This window comes from Phyllostomus discolor, chromosome 2 (assembly GCF_004126475.2).
Source record: "Phyllostomus discolor isolate MPI-MPIP mPhyDis1 chromosome 2, mPhyDis1.pri.v3, whole genome shotgun sequence".
In the NCBI taxonomy this organism is placed as follows: domain Eukaryota; kingdom Metazoa; phylum Chordata; class Mammalia; order Chiroptera; family Phyllostomidae; genus Phyllostomus; species Phyllostomus discolor.
Window position 1 is genome coordinate 214,895,390 of NC_040904.2, and position 15,765 is coordinate 214,911,154.

The following is a 15,765-nucleotide window of genomic DNA, read 5'->3' on the forward strand; positions in this document are numbered from 1 at the left end:
CCTTGGTGAACGAAGACACGTGTCATTGCTCAGGGGCCATGCTGAACTTGGCACCCAACCCGCGGAGCCACACTGGTCAGGGCGACCTTGCTCTTCTCAAAACGCTTATCTTGTATGAGAACACGTGTAAGTCAGAGATTCAGCATATAGTTGCCCGTGTCCTAGGTCTAAGAAAATGTCACCGAAGAACCAGCTTAGTTTTTTGTTCTACATTTGGGGCGTTTAAAGCTTTTTCTCTAATGAACTTGTACACAGCTCTTGGGAGGAAAGTCGGTCAGTGTCTGAAGCAGCACAGATCTGAACCCACAGGCCGGTGTCAGAAGGCTGGCACCATCGCTGTCCCTGTGTGGTAGACAAGTGCACAGGACGAGAGGTTCCGTGGCTTGTCCAGGGTCCCACTGGAGCGGACGCCAGAGCCAAGACTCAGTTCAGGCAGCCTGGCCAGAGTCTGTCCCGAAAACCGCTGCCCTCTGCCACCTGCCGCGGGCCGCTCAGGTAGGAAAGTGTTTGTGCTACACGTGAAGACACTCAACAGTGTGCTGCATGAGAACATGTGAGTTTAATACTTTCAGGAAAAGATAAATCCTCCTCTCACTGGGTGGGTTCTTTCTCCTGAACGTCGGTGGATTTCTCTGGAACTGATGGCGTGGCCGCCATGGCATTCCGGAGGTCATGACCGGTCAGCAGATGTGAGCTCAGGAGCGCCCGGAGGCAGGCCTGACGGCCTAACCTCGGTTTCGCCGGGAGGTAGGTTTTGCTGGAGGCGGGGCTTTGTGGTTCGTATTAAACGTGGTTACACGGCCTCAGCCAGATTTCTAGCTGCAGCAAACTTTGTTTTCAGGAAATGGCAACCAAAAATATTCTGGCTCGAGATTTGTACTTCTGTTTCCCGTGCCCTCTAAATTGCACGTATACACACATGGAAGCAATTTAATTATGCCAGCAAATTTTGTGACATATTTGACCGCTTAGGATTAGAGGAAGTGGGGCCCGACTGCAGGAAGACAGGGCGCTGTACACAGGCGGCAGGCAAGGGCTGCACGCACTTCCCACCGCTCCGCGGGTCGGCTTCCGGCGGCTCTCCTTTGATTTGCTTCGTTTCGGGGACTCTGACTCTGCTCTGAGCGGGGCGCTGCCGCCTCCGTTGTCCAGGGAAGTGGCGCGCCTCACCTTAGACACAGCGCCTGCCCTCGAGGGCCCTCTGACCTCTCCATGACCCTCTCCAGAGAGCTCTTGTAGGGAGAGGGGCGGGGTTGTGGTAGCTGGAACACAGGTACGTTTGGTGATGATGTCCCAGGAGAGGAGCAGACACAGTGGTTTGGGAATGTGGGGGAGGGGCGGGGTCCCCTTGGCCTTGGGAGTAGTAAGTAAAGACCTCACAGGGTAGGCGGCCCTTGACAAGCCCGTGGGGGGGCAGGCCTTTGCCAGGCGCACGTGAAGGGGAGCGTGGACATCTTCTAGTGGAAGAACAGGACGGGCAGGCGCAGGTGCGTTTGGGGGAGCGAGGGGGAGTCCAGTCTGGCTGGAATGAGAGATGCTGGTGGGAGACCCTCTCGGCAGGAAGGCCAGGGTCAGTGCGTGTTTGGGTTCGCCCGGCAGACATTATGGAGTGCCTCCTGATCAGACACACTGGACAGAAGTCCCGACCCCTGGGGCGTATGTTCCACGGGTGACGGAGACACAGGAAGACCTGAAGCATCCCCTCTGCCGAGTGCTGACCCAGGCACGGTGCGTGGGGTTACCCGGCCGCTCTTGGAGCTGCCCGGGAGTTAGCGTCCTGGGGTCCAGGCGGGACTAGGGGCCCTGAGCCTCTGTAGTGACGAGCTGCGCAGTCGGGGGGAGGGCCTGAAGGGCCAGAGGAGTCCAGTGCTGGCGCCGGGTGGGGGTGGGGCCTGCCGGTGGCACTTGGAGCTCGGCAGGGGAGTCGGGGCTCCTGTGTCCGTAGGGACGCCTCTTGGGCAGTAGCGAGTGTGTTCTGTGTCTGAGTTGGCCGCTGGCAGGCGGATAGGATGGACAACACTGGTCGTTGTCAGCAGAGCTCCGTGGTGAGTGAACTCCCCCCGCCCCCCGTGCAGCGTGGCTGGCGCCAAGTGCCGTCCCCGCGGGAGTGACGGGGCCAGCCACTCCGAACGGTGTCGTGTTCCGTGTGGGGCTGAGGGGCGTCACGGGAGGCCCCTGGGGAGCCGTCTCGGTGCTTCCCCAGTGGGAGCACCTGTCCGAGTCCACGAGGGATGAGGCTGTGTCCCAGCCCACGGACCTAGAATGTCCATTTGGGGTGGGGGCTCCCATTCGAGCAGCCCTCAGTAAGACAAGCACTGTGCTCATTCAGCACCCAGGGTGCCCCCCGAGGCACAGCGGGGGATGGTGTGCCGCCGTCCCTGCCCCCGCGGAGGGGGAGGAGGAAGGTATCACAGTGAGTCCTTCTCCCTGGCGGTTCATTTGGGGCAGGTAACTTGGGCGGAAGTTCTGGGTGCGGAGTCAGAGCAGGCTCCTGGGGTGGTGGGACTCGGCAGAAACGGGGGCCTGGCCTTATGCGCGTTTCTGCCCCCGTTTCCCACCGACTCGGTCCCGGGCAGTCGGACCGGCTGCCCTGGGGCACGGCTCTCGGCCGGCGGGTGTGCGGACTGGGCGCGCAGCGGTGCGCTGCGGCGGCGGACGTGCCGCCGGTGTCTTTGGATGAGTTTCCTAGCCTTTGGGACTCTGTGCCTCTGTAAAATGGGGATAATAATAGTAGCCGCCACAGGGGACTGTTGTGGTGACTGACCGAAATATACATAAAGCGCTCAGTGCCCGGCATGTCATTATCACTCAATAAACGTGGGTGATATTTCTGCTCCTTTGCCTCCCTGCTATTACGGCCACCGCTGTCGCGGCCACTGCCATCGTTCCCACCGCCAGTGCTGTCACTGCTGTTGTCGGTGGGGCCGGGCCCTTCCGCGGGATCCCGAGGAGAGCGTTCCCGGGACCCAGAGCCCCGGAGGTTGTGGGCGGCAAAATCTGTTCGAGCGGAAATAGACTCCTGGGTCGCCCGTGTCCCATCTCTGTCTGTCCCACCGTGGAAGAAGTCCAGCCGTGTCCTCAGCAAGGCCAGGCCAAGGCCAGTGTCCAGAGCTTCTGGTTCATATTAAAGCCGAGGCCTTCGGGGCCTGCACAGGCGGCTGTGGCCCCTGTGGTGGCTGGAGCCACACAGTCGCGTGCTCCCAGGGGGGAGCGTGTGCGTGAACACAGTGAGTGTGTCACCGGGGCGGGGTGGGGGGTGCTTCTTTGTCCCCTGGGATTGCATCAGCTGGGGCTGGGGACGGGCCAGGTGCTCTTTCAGAATAACCAGCCAGCTTCCCAAGCTTTGCAGGCTTCTGATAGGCCCACCCCTAGTTAGACCGACAGGCCTCTGCCCAAGCACCTCCCCCTGCGCCCCCAGCAGTCTGGTACCAGAGGGGGGAGGTGGGGTGCGTCCATCCCCTGGGCAGAGAGATGCTGTGGTCCCTGGAGTGCGGAGCTGCAGCTTCCTGGGGAAGGACACAGGCTCCTGTTTTCCAGTTTATTAAGCTCAATGTCCAATTCCCTTTGCTCTCTCTCCTTTATTAACAACTAGTTAACTACCTCTGTGGTAACATTACCACCACTGTTCTCATTACCACAGTGGTTACTGCCCCTACTGTTGTTCCTACCACCTCTGTTACCACCCGCACAATTGTTGCTGCCACTGCTGTTGTTACTGCCACCACCACCACTACTACGGTTTTCCTGATGACCTTGACTTTTTCCTCGAGGCGGCATATAGCCACTGACTTACTTCTTGATAAGACCCTGTGAAACATGTGTTATTCTTGCCATGTGCCTCACTGGAGATGTGGCATCTGCCCGGGGTCACTACAGAGGTAGCTGAGGTGGTGTATACACTCAGTCGGATGCCCAGATCAGTGACCTTTGCCCCGCAGCACAGGTGCTTCTGGCGTCTGCAGCTCACTAAGGCACCAATGAGACAAGTCCAGCCACAGCTGTGTGTCTGCCTGTGTCTTGGTTAGCTGCTTGTCCCAGGTTACCACATTTTTGGCCTTTGTGGCACTCCGTTCAACGCACTGTTCACGTGGAGGAGCGCAAAGGTGAATTCAAAGTCCGGTGGACGTGTGGGCCCTTCTGGGGAGCTCAGTTGGTTAGGGTGTCATCCCGATACACCAAGGTTACAGGTTCGATCCCCAGTCAGGGCACACACAAGAATCGAGCAGTCAATGCGTGCATAAGTGGGACTTTGAATCAGTGTTTTTTCTTTCCCTCTCTCTCTAAATCCAATCAGTCCATAAGTGAAAATGGCTGGACATGTCAGCCTGAATTTGAACTCAATATCTTACTTTCAGAATGACAGAATATTGTTTCTTGCCCTAGAATTCTCATAAACCTCACTCACTCTTTCCCCTTCCTTCTTTGCCTTTTACTCCAGCCCTCTAATAAAAAAACAAAACAAAACTCTTTTCAGGATGGTATGGGCATGACTTTTAAAATTATAGCCTGCATCAATTTAAGCATAAAATAAAAATTTTGCTGTATAATTTTTTCTAAAATTCTTCGCATCTACATTGCTGTTTTTAAATGAAACAGGAGTCGTAATTCTGAGGACAGAGCACGTACCTGTTGAATCAGAAGCGAGTGGGGAATAGCGTGTTAGCGCCGGCCAGTGGCTGGGAGACAAGGTCTCAGGAGCTTGACTCTGGCCTGAGGGGCCGGGGCTGGGCAGCCCCCGGGGCGGCCCGAGTGGTGCTTTCCGGGCTGGAGGGAGCAGGGCTCTCCCTCCGACGTGGGTGGTTTTAGACGGCCGGTCTCCGGCCTCTCTGACTGGGTCTTCCTCGCCTTCGCCCCTCACGCCTGCGGGAAGAAGTCAGTGAGCAAACTGTGTGTGGTAGACTGGCTGTCCTCCGGGGGTGTCACGTGCACCCCTCTCCCCCAACCGGAAGAGGAAAGACACTCCACGTTGTGTCCCATTTTCCCTGACTGCACAGTACATTTCAGTGCACACGTTTTCTGGGATGGAGGCAGGGATGGCCAACGTGATGTACAACTGAAATAAGTGATTCGGGAAAAGATTTCCTGCTTGAGTTGTGTGCCGTACGTGTGATTCCTGTCCTCTAAGAAAAGGGCAGTGTTCTGACCGCGGCCAGAGGCAGAGGGAGTGCGGAGCTGGGCGAGCACTCTGGTGGGGAGGGCACTCTGGTGTACGAGGGTAAGAATTTTGGACCCACCCCTTTTAGAAATTTAATTATTTTAAAAATAAGTTTATTTGGGTGATACTGGTTGGTAACATCAATATAAGTTTCAGGTGTGTGACTTTATGCTATGACGTGTCACACTCCACTGTGTGCCCCCCGCCCAAAGTCTAGTCTACTTTTGTCACCACGTGTTTGACCCCCTTTACCCTCTTCATCCTCCCGCTCTTTGTCCCCCCGGCAGCCACCACTCTGCTCTCTGTGCCTTTTGTTTGTGTGTTGTTTTTCGTTTTACACCCCACATGGCAGAGAGAGCCCGTGGTTCTTGTCCGTTTCCGCCTGCTGTAGGTCACTCTGCGGGACTCTGTCGGCGTCGCCCGTGCCGTTGCAGGCGGCGGCGTTCCGTTTGCTAGGGCTGAGGAGTGTGGGGCTGGCCAGAAGGTTCGTTTGGTTTTTTCTGTAAGATGGCTGTAGTAGTGCTTAGTTGTCTTTGACTCCATTCAAAGCAGTTTTGTTAGATTGTATTGGGACAGCTGTCATATCATCTTGCATTTAAAAAAAACTTATCAAAATTGGTGAACTTTTGTGTAGCCGTTTTAATATTAAAGATGGAAGAAAATAAGCAATGCTTTTGGCATATTTTGCTTTATTATTTCAAGAAAGGTAAAAATGCAACTAAAATGCAAAAAAGAGATCTGTGCAGTGTGTGGAGAAGGTGCTGTGACGACCGAGCGTTCACACGTGGTGTGCAAAGATTCATGCTGGAGGTTCCCTGCTGGACGGCGCTCCTCCGTCGGGTCATCCAGGTGAAGTTGACAGCGATCAGATTGAGACGCTGAGTGAGAACAGTGAACGTTCTCACCATGTGGGAGGTAGCTGACATCCTCAGAATATCCAAATAAGCATTGAAAATCTTTTGCACCAGCCTGGTTATTATGTTAATCCCTTTGATGTTTGGGTTCTGCATAATTTAAGTGAAAAAAACCTTGACTATATTTCCTCATGCTTAAATGTAACAATGTTCCGTTTTTAAAGCACATTGTGATGGGCCATGAAAAGTGGGTGCTTTGCAGTAACGTGGAATGGAAGAGACCGTGGGGCAGCGGCATTGACCCCCACCCACCACACAGAAGGCCGGTCTGCATCTGAAGGAGGCGATGCTGTGTACGGGGTGGGACTGGAGGGGGGTCTTCTTCTACTACGAGCTTCTTCCGGGAAACAGAGCGATTTGTTCCAGCACGTCCCGCTCCCAGTCAGACCAGCCTGAGCGGCACTCACCGAAAAGCGTCCGGAACTGGTCAACAGAAAATGCAGACTCTTCCACCAGGATTAGCGAGACCACACGTTTCTTTGACGACCAGGCGAAAACTGTTACAACTTGGCTGAGACGTTCTGATTTGTCCGCCACATTCACGAGACACTGCACCTTTGGATTTCCATTTATTTCTGTCTTTACAGAATTCTGTAGTGGAAAAACTCCAGTTCCCTGGGAAACCGTGAAAGGCATCTAGAGTAGCTCCTTGCTCAGAAGGGTGCAAGGTTTTGGCAAGGTGGATTTATGACGTTGCCTGCAAGATGGCAGAAGGCAGTGGAACGAAACGGCGACTGCGTTGTTCAACAAAGGTGTTGGCAAGAATGAGAAACGTGTCCTTCGTTTTTACTTAGAAACCGCACGGACTTTTTGGCCGCCCCGTACTCCACTGTGTAAAGACATGCGCCCCGTCGTCCCTATCCCGTCGTCGGCCGAGGGGCACTTGGGCTGCTTCCGTGGCTCGGCTCCCGCGGGCAGCGCTTCGGCAAGCAGAGGGGTGCATGTGTCTTTAGGGGTGCAGATGAGTGTCCTCAGTTTTTTTTGGTAGCTCCCAGGAAATGGGCCCACTCGCTGCTAGTGGGAGCCAGTAAAAGAGTTTTAATGGCAGGTGACTCAGTGTAAGTAGCATCATCTAATGAAGTGTGATTTATTCTCAGGTGACAGTTAAACTTGGTCTATATTTTATATTTTGAAGATTCATTTCTGACTTTTCCCTTCTGCCCTTCAAAGTGGCTCACTCTCCGTCTCCCAGATCTCCAGTCTCAGAATCCCGCTCCAGAGTGCGGAGTGCGCCTGCCACGCCGGGAGCAGTCCAAGGAGGCGGCGCCTCTGCGGGATGTGTAATGGAGGCGAAGCCTGCCTTTGCCTTTCCTTAGCTCCTGCATCCAGGTCCTTCCTCACCCCCGTGGGTCCCTGGGCCTTTCTGTCTCTGTTGGTCACCACCGCCCTGGGCCCCCCTCCTCCATCCTGACCTTGGTCACCACTGCCCCGGCCCTGCCCTCCCCGGCCCCACCCTCACAGGACTCCATCAGCATCTGCCTCCCGCTGGAGGCCTGCGCCTGCTGCGCCCTTGCCCAGTGCCCCCCCCCCCCCCCGGCCATCTGGCTCCTCGGCCCTCCGCACCGCTCTCTGCGCGCCTGTGACTCCGTCTGGTCGAATTGCTTTCTTCCGTGAAATCACTCATTTTCAGTGATAATCTTCGATGCAAAACTTTCGAAAGCCAAGGAGCATGACTTCTTACACCAGCAATAACGGCCACATTATGCCAAAATACAAGGAGTGTTTTTAGAGCAGAGCTTTGTGACTCCCCGTGGAGTCACAGTCGGTAGGGGCCAGCTGCCCAGCGCTCCCAGAGAGCCGGCCTGCCTGGGGCAGGTGGGGGTCTGGCGGTGTGGCCTGGAGCGAGTGCCCGTTCATTTCCGAGGGCTCCGTGGGAATGCGGGAAGTGAAGTGTCCTCACGCCGAGCTGTTCGTTGTTCTTTTGGACTCAGCTGAGGAAGGGGTCACTGGTTTTAGTTTTCAATGGTAATCGTTACAAGAGGTCTGAGGTTTTAGGAGTTTTGAACATTATTAAGGCCTGTGGGTAGTTTTTCCAGACTGGAGAGCTTTCCCATCAAAACAGATTTATTTCCTCACTCGAAGGAGTAAGCAGTTCCTGTTTGTCTTTCATGGAGGAATGCTGCGTGCCTACCGGAAGTGCATTTCCCCACTGGCTGAGTGTTTCAGGCACTCACACCCCGTCTGGCACGTAAATAAAATAAGTAAAGATTTACACATCCAACCCCAAATCAGAACGTCACTTGGAGGAGCGTCCTACTGGATTCGTGCTGGACAGATGGCCCCGCCTGTGACTTGTCTCTTCGAAGAGAGGGAAAGGGGTTGTCGAATAAAAATGTTTACCGATAATATTAATGTTGACGTAAAAAATGGCATAGGTTGGACTCCAGCCCCCCGAGAAGACAGTAAAACCAGCTGTCCGGGCGCCTGGCCCAGGAGCCTAGGATTGAACCCTGACGCAGCTGCGCATGACTCGTGACCCCCGGCAAGTGACCTCAGTGAGGCCTCCTCCCCCATCCTTCGGGCGAGGCTGACGGCCGTACCTGCCGCGGAGTTTTTGCGTAGGTCAAATGAAAAAATGTGTGTAAGATGCTTTACTCGAGTAAGCAGTGGATGTGAGCACACTTAACTTTGCTGTTGTTATTATTATTACTAGGTGTAATATAAAACTGACAGCATTTCTGAAATGTTCAATTATTTCAGGGCTCAAAGTAATGGATATAAAAAGATGCTTCTTTCTATAGCCAAGTCACATCAAAGAAATCGAGATTTTAAAAAATAGGTAATTGATAAGGATTAATTTTATTCATAAAAAATTATTTTCCCTAGCTAGATATAAAAGCAAAGTAAGTAACTTAAAAATTAAAAATATTCTCTTAACGTGTTCTCTACGAATATTTTTAACATTGTAGACTTTCAATATCGCGTGTTCACTAATGACTTTGTTTTGCAGGGTGACGTTGCTGGACGTTATGATTGCCAAAATAGCGGGCGAGGAGCCCCTGAGCAAGGACGACGTGCCCGTGTTTCTGAGCCACGCCGAGCTGATCGCAGGCGCCTTCGTGGCGCAGTGCAAGACGGTGCTGAACTTGGCCTCCGAGCAGCGTGACGATGAGGTGCGAGGCACCCTAACTCGGCTAGGGGCTCGAGGAGAACTCTGTTGTAAACACGTCAAAAGATGTCATAAGGCCCTACTGGCGCTTGCGGGTCTCCCCTCCTCCCCCTTCTGTGTTGAAACCTAATGACAAGTGTGATAGTGTCGGGGGTCGGGCCTTTGGGACGTGACCGGGCCACGATGGAGCTCTTGTGCACGGGCTCGGCGCCTTCTATTTCATTGTATCTGTTTCCACCCTCACCCAAGGGTGCGGGTATTGAGTGGCGAGGGAGGAAGGGTAGAGGGGGATTGAGAGAGAGAGAGAGATTGATGTGAGAGAAACACTGATCAGTTGCCTCCTGTACGCTCCCGGGCTGGGGATTGAACCCGTAACCTTTTGGTGCACAGGATGACGCTCCAACCAACTGAGCCACTTGGCCAGTGCCAGTTTTTTTTAAAAACCCTTACAATAATGTTACGGTAACCATTCTTGTAAAAATGTCTTTGCGGTTTCGGACAAGTAAATTTGGGATTATAAATTCCTGGAAGTTGAATTGCTGAGTCAAAGGATATGTTTATTTAAAATTTTAGAAATATTTCTAAACGACACACCAATAGAGCACCAGAATGTGTGGGTCTACAACCCCATACTAATCTTATTTATCATTTCTCTTTCACTTTTTTTCAAGGACCAGTGTGTTCATTTGTTTTCATATTTCGTTTCCTTTTAATGTACATTTATTAATGAGCCTTTTCAGAAAATTAATATGTCTTTTCCTTAAAATATTTTGTTGGAATTGATTTTTGGTTTGTTAGCCTTTTAGAAGTTTTTTTTGTTTTTAATCTAGTTAGGCCTATTAATTTTATTCTTAAGGTTTCTGCAATTTTTTATATATTTAGTAAAACCTTCATCACTTAGGTTGTGGAAATTATACACCTTTATATTCTACTTCTTTCCATATTTTGTGTACATTTTTTTTATCCACACCCAAGGACATGCTTACTGGTTTTTTGATGGGGGGGGGGGGTGGTGTGGAGTGAGAGAGGGAGAGAAACATTGATGTGAGACAGAAACTTCGATCTGTTGCCTCTTGTTTGTGCCAAGACCAGGGACCGAACCCGCAGCCCAGGGATGTGTTGTGACTGGGAATTAAAGCCGCAACCCTTTGGTTTATGGGATGATGCTCCAACCAACTGAGCCACACTGGCCAGGGCATTGTCTACATTTATGATTAACCTAGAGTTTATTTGTGAGTAAGGAATGAAGTGTAGATCCAAATGAATCGTTTACGACTTTTGACTGTCCAAGATTGTGAAATCTTTGGTGACTGCTTGGCTTTGAATCATGGTTTCTTCTAGTAGCGGATGTCAGCTTTTGGAAGTGTTATTTTTCTCTCTGTGCCCCAGGTTCTTTACCCGGGAGACGAACTGTATTTGAATGTCAGCATCCAGTCGGTGGACTGGTGTGTACAGCTAAATGTTAGCTGTACGTTCCCTAAATGCTAGCTATTCGTTATCGTGTCAGCGTCATTTAGGGAATAAATTCATCCTTTCCACTTAATACCTGTGTCACGTATTAAACTCTTACACATTTTGGGGTCCATTTCTGGATTGCCAGCTTTTGGAAGGAAGAGATATTAGCAACAGGCAAAGCGTTCAGAGAGCTGCCCGGGAGTGTGCGGTGAGTCCACGCACACGCCCACGCACACCGTCCCCTGCACGAGGCCGTGCTTAGTTGCCTTCCAGCCAGACACAGGTTCTCTGCATTTCTGTGCACAAGAATCGTTTGCATTGTTATCATTTTTCTACGACTGACAGTTGTAACTTAGCCCAAGGACACTAAAGATCGAAGACAGATTTTCTAGAGAGGAGACAAATCTTTTTTTTCTTTCTTGCCCACTTGAAAGTCTTGTACCTTTGATTTACCTGCGTCTGTCTTTGTGAATCCCCTAGAGCCTGATTTAGTGAATGTAGGTTTGTAGTACTGGGAGGGCATGGGACGCGTCACTTTTTTTTTTTAAGAGAATATTTTCTGGCTGTTACTTCATTGCTAATTTCCAGATGGTCCTTAGAATACTTTATTAATGAAAGGATTCTATTTATTACAATTAGGGGTGTGTTAGGTAGAACTAGAGCATGTTGTGGGGGGTTTACTTGGGTTAGTGTCACAGTGTTGAGGAGCTGGAAGGAGATTTTTGACTGCCTCTTCCAGCCCGACACGTGCTCATCACCGCCTTCTTTCGCCGCAGCCCCCGTTCTCATGCCAGTCGCCCTGGATTAAAACAGCTTTACCGTATTTCATCAGCGAATACTGTATATGCATCTCTAAAAGATAAGGAGTCTTTTCACACTTAACCGAAATACAGCCACTGCATCAAATCAACAGTATTTATATGATCCCCATTGCCCCCTTTTTCCTGAAGTTTATGTCATTGAATCGGGGTACAAATGAGGGCATTTGGTTGATAGGTCTCAGCTCTTTCCGTTTACAGGTTCCCTCCTCCTCTTCCCCTCGCCCCCACCCCCCGCTCCACCTCCTCCTTTTTCTCTTTTCTGTGCTAGTTATTTGTTGAAGAAGTTGGATTGTTTTATCTGTGGAGTCTTCTAAAGTTTGGATTTTGATGACTATATCTCCATAGTGGTCTTTAACATACTCTTCTTTTCCTTGAATTTCCTGTGAATAATAATTAGTTCCAGAGGCTTATTCAGAGTTGGTTCCTTTCTTGTCTTTTTTAAGTAAGGTTGGTGACGTGGACATTTATCAAGAGGCTCAGAACGTCTGCTTGTCTCTTTCGTGATGTTAGTTAATGATTATTAACCTAGACTCATTCATCGTTAGGGGTTGCAAAATATCATTCATTTTTCATTTATTAGCTGCCGTATTTTATACAGAGAATCTTCCCCTAATCAGCCGTGGGTTATATAAGGTACAGCTTGTCTCTCTGACCTTCACTACCAGTATTGCGAGGAATGAGTCAATTTTGTGGTGTCATCCAAAGGTGACGAGTGCCTTGTTGTGTTCTAATTATTATGAAGTCTTGGCTTTAAAACCACGTGATTTCAGTCCATCGTAGCTATAATTCTTCCTAACTTCTGAGTGCCCTTGTTGGCCTGGGGGCCTCTCGGGTCACTTCTGATTTTTCTCTGACGTAACTCTGCTAGTTTTGGATAGCTTCCCGCTGTCTGGTGTGATGAGATGTGCTGGATCATCCTGTGTGTGCCTGTCCCAGACCTGGAACCAGTCAGCCATTTCCTGAAGGAGAAAGGGTGTTGGGAGGTGACAGCCAGGGCATCCCCCCACCTAACAAAAGAGGGGGCGGCCCCAGCCAAGCAAAGGCGGTGGGTGTCTTGGGTCCCTTACAAGTGGTCCTCACCTCAGACTTCTTCATCTAAGTGTTTTCCCGTAATTTTTTAACTAGCAGGTAAAGCTATCGAATAAAGTTAAAGAGGCAAGGCATTAAAAATGTGTTATTTTTTGCTATTTGTTTTGAGACTTTAGGTGCTACATTAAAATAGTACTTTTAAATTTACTAGAGAATAATAAATACATATTTAGAAATACCAAAAGTAATTTATTTTTATTTTGAAGAACGTTATCTTCATTACTAAAATTACAGCATCTACCACATTTTGTTAAATATTGTGTACTTTAAAAATTAGCTCAAAGTCTGTACAAAAATTGCATTTTAACATTTCATTTTGACTCCTTGTTGCCATGCCATTGGCAGTTGGTAGTTTCTCGATAATGTAGTCTATTCGAAAATAAACTCTTTAGTAGTCAGATGAACATTTTCAAATAATATGTTTTCCATCTTAGATCTTTTCCAAGATACTGTGTATACATTTATATTTACCCAGAAATAATGCACATTCTTGTAGCCATAGTTCTTTCAACCACAGCATTTTACAGGATTCCTGTGGACAAGGAATTAATGTAGCTCATGGGGTATTTGTATCTTTAAAGTAGAACTTGCTTGCTGGGAATACTTTGAAAAGAAAGTATTTGCATAAATGTTATGTGCATGGCTAGTAATTTTGAGCACTTACCCCATGGCTGGGGAGCATTTTTGCTCGGATAGGAACCTTTCCGATTCTCGGCCCCGAGACACAGAATGACACGTCACCGCGCGTTCCCGGTGGTGCCTGCCATCAGAGCGCGTGATGGGTGCACGTGTGTCCCTCGCTCTCCTGTCGTGCCTGGACGGTGTCCCTGCTCCCTGGCTGTGGGGGAAGCACGGCCTCTGTGATACTCACTGTCGTGTCTCGCCCTCTCACTGCTGCTTACGGCGGCCCGGTGGTCCGCTCGGCTTAAAACTCACGTTTCCTTCTCTCTTCAGGAGGCGCTGGCCACGATCAGGCTCCTGGACGTCCTGTGTGAGATGACGGCGAGCACGGACCTGCTCGGCCACCTGCAGGGCCACCCCGGCCTGCTGGAGAGGGGCATCGGTGAGTCGGCCCTCCCACGCTCCCGTTTGCGGTCGGGAAGCTGTGATTTGTCGCACCGTGCTGTAGGTTCAAACACAGGTCTGTGATTTCCAGGGTGCTGTTATATTTTTGAGATTTGGGGGGAATATTTTTTCCTGAGAGCAATCATAGCTGTTGCCACTTCCCTGCTGTTGAGCCGCAGATGCCTCATCAGTATGTGGGGGTCCCAGGGCCTGCCACACAGGGTGCGTGCGTGGGGCTGTTTCATGGCAGGGGCTGTGACGACAGGGGGCTGGTTCCGATGATGATGATGATGATGATAGCAGCAATTTTTATGTTACCACCACTTCACCAAATCTGTTAGTAAAGCTCTTCCTAGTTATATTTATGGGGCACAGATAGTAGGCCTTACACATAGTAACTGTGTATTGGATTCTCACAAGAAAGTTGTTTTTAAACAAGACGCCAGTGTTTGAAATGGTGCCATCTTGGCTGAAGCACGGCTTGTGAAGGGACTCGGGGGGGCCCCTGCTCCCGGGCTCGGCCAGGCTCCCCGCGCCGCACGGTGCTGCCTGCTGTCCTTCCTTGAGAGAAGGTGGTGCTCGTTCTGGAGACCCTCGTGCTCAGGGGGAGATGAGTGTGCTGGGTGGGTGGGTGGCGGAGCAGTGAGCCGTAGGCGACAGTTAGGACCTCCTGTCGGTGTTTTGGTTTTGAATTCAGGGCCTTTGGCGCTAATGGAAACACCACGAGCCCGGGAGGGCGCGTCCTTGTAGGAAGGCACGCGCTCGGAGCCAGGGCTGACGCAGGTTGCCGTCCCCGGTTTCGCTCTGAAACCACTAACCGCCCTGGAAGTGGCGCCCGCGGCTGCTGCTGGGTTTGCGGAGGGGTCCCGTGAGAGGGCGGGAGCTCCGAGAAGGAGCCCGGCGGCCTCCTGGCTCAGCTGGCCCGTCACCGCGTCTGTCCTCTCACGGACGGGGAAGTCAGAAACCCTTTTCTAAGAAAGGTGGTGGGGATTCTTAGCTACTTTTCTCTGTGGATAAATAGAAAGCCCAGGTTGGGGTGGTCATTATGGCTTATGTCCCTAAAGTCAGTCATGACAAATTTTAAAGCAAAAATAGAAGTCTTTTAATCATTAAAGAAAACTTTCAGTTCTCTCCCTTTATTTTATTTTAATCCATTAAAATAAATGATTTGTGTATGGAAAACTAGTTCAGAATACTCAGAATTTCTCTATGGAAAATGAAGTTTGTTCTTTCTGTTCTAGAGCTTTTACGGCTGGTCCACGCAGCCGGCAGAGACGGCGCGAACATCTTCAGCTCCTCGGGCCGCGTGAGAGCGGGAGGCGACGTCTCCGGCGTGGCCGAGGGCTTCAAGTCCCACCTCATCCGCCTGATCGGGAACATGTGCTACCGGAACAAAGACAACCAGGACAAGGTGGGGTGCCTCCTCCCGAGGGTCACACATGCGCGACTTCACTGACAGTGTCGTGTGTTTAGAATTGGAGTCTGTTCGCTGTTTTGCAGTGAAACCTTAAAGTGCTTAGACAGGCACTTGAGATGTGTGTGTGTGTGAGAAGCGTGTGTGTACGTGTGCCTGTGCCCGCAGGGGAGCACCAGGCGCCGTGCTTGTCTGTGTCAATGTTTGCAGTTTTGTGATTTGCATCGTTTGTCCTTAGCGTGTCTGAGTCAGTCTCCTGTCCTGTGAGTGGTCAGTCTTGGTCCTAAGCTTCTGCCCTCACACACTCTCATGCGTCACGTAGAGGACAGTCAGTGAAAACGGGTATTTGAAAAGCTTAGAAATTGTCAAACACCTAGTCGACACTTCATACACAGTAGTTATTGTTGATATTACGGGCATCATCTTGGAAAAAAAAAAACAGGTGAACTTCCACTTAGGTCTGTGTTCCTCGTTTTGCATGGTGGCGCCACAAGCACTCCTTCTAGGAGCGTGCAGTGGATGTGAGTACTGAGTCTTCGGAAGCTCGGCAGACTGCATTAGAGACCTGTTTTATGCCGAATCGCTCGGAGGTCATTCTGTTGCTGACGTGAGAGGGTGGTGACAAGAGGCGGCGGGAGGACAGGCCCACGTGTTTCCCATTGAACTGACCTGCCCGTGTCTTCCTCGGGCCTCACGCCGGGCGGCGTCTGTGTTGCTCCGTCAGATAGGGAGCGCGTGTGCGG

General features: G+C 51.0%; 1 protein-coding gene across 1 annotated transcript in view; it reads left to right on the forward strand.

The window, feature by feature from the left end:
* The window catches only part of LOC114513953 (ataxin-10-like), a 61,497-nt gene extending 46,049 nt beyond the window's left edge, over positions 1-15,448 (forward strand). The window contains exons 7-9 of the mRNA XM_036019745.1: positions 9,020-9,182; positions 13,498-13,606; positions 14,850-15,448. Of these exons, the coding sequence (XP_035875638.1) occupies positions 9,020-9,182; positions 13,498-13,606; positions 14,850-15,064 (487 nt within the window). The 3' untranslated portion in view covers positions 15,065-15,448. The remainder of the gene's footprint in view (positions 1-9,019; positions 9,183-13,497; positions 13,607-14,849) is intronic.
* Positions 15,449-15,765: the final 317 nt, after the last annotated feature.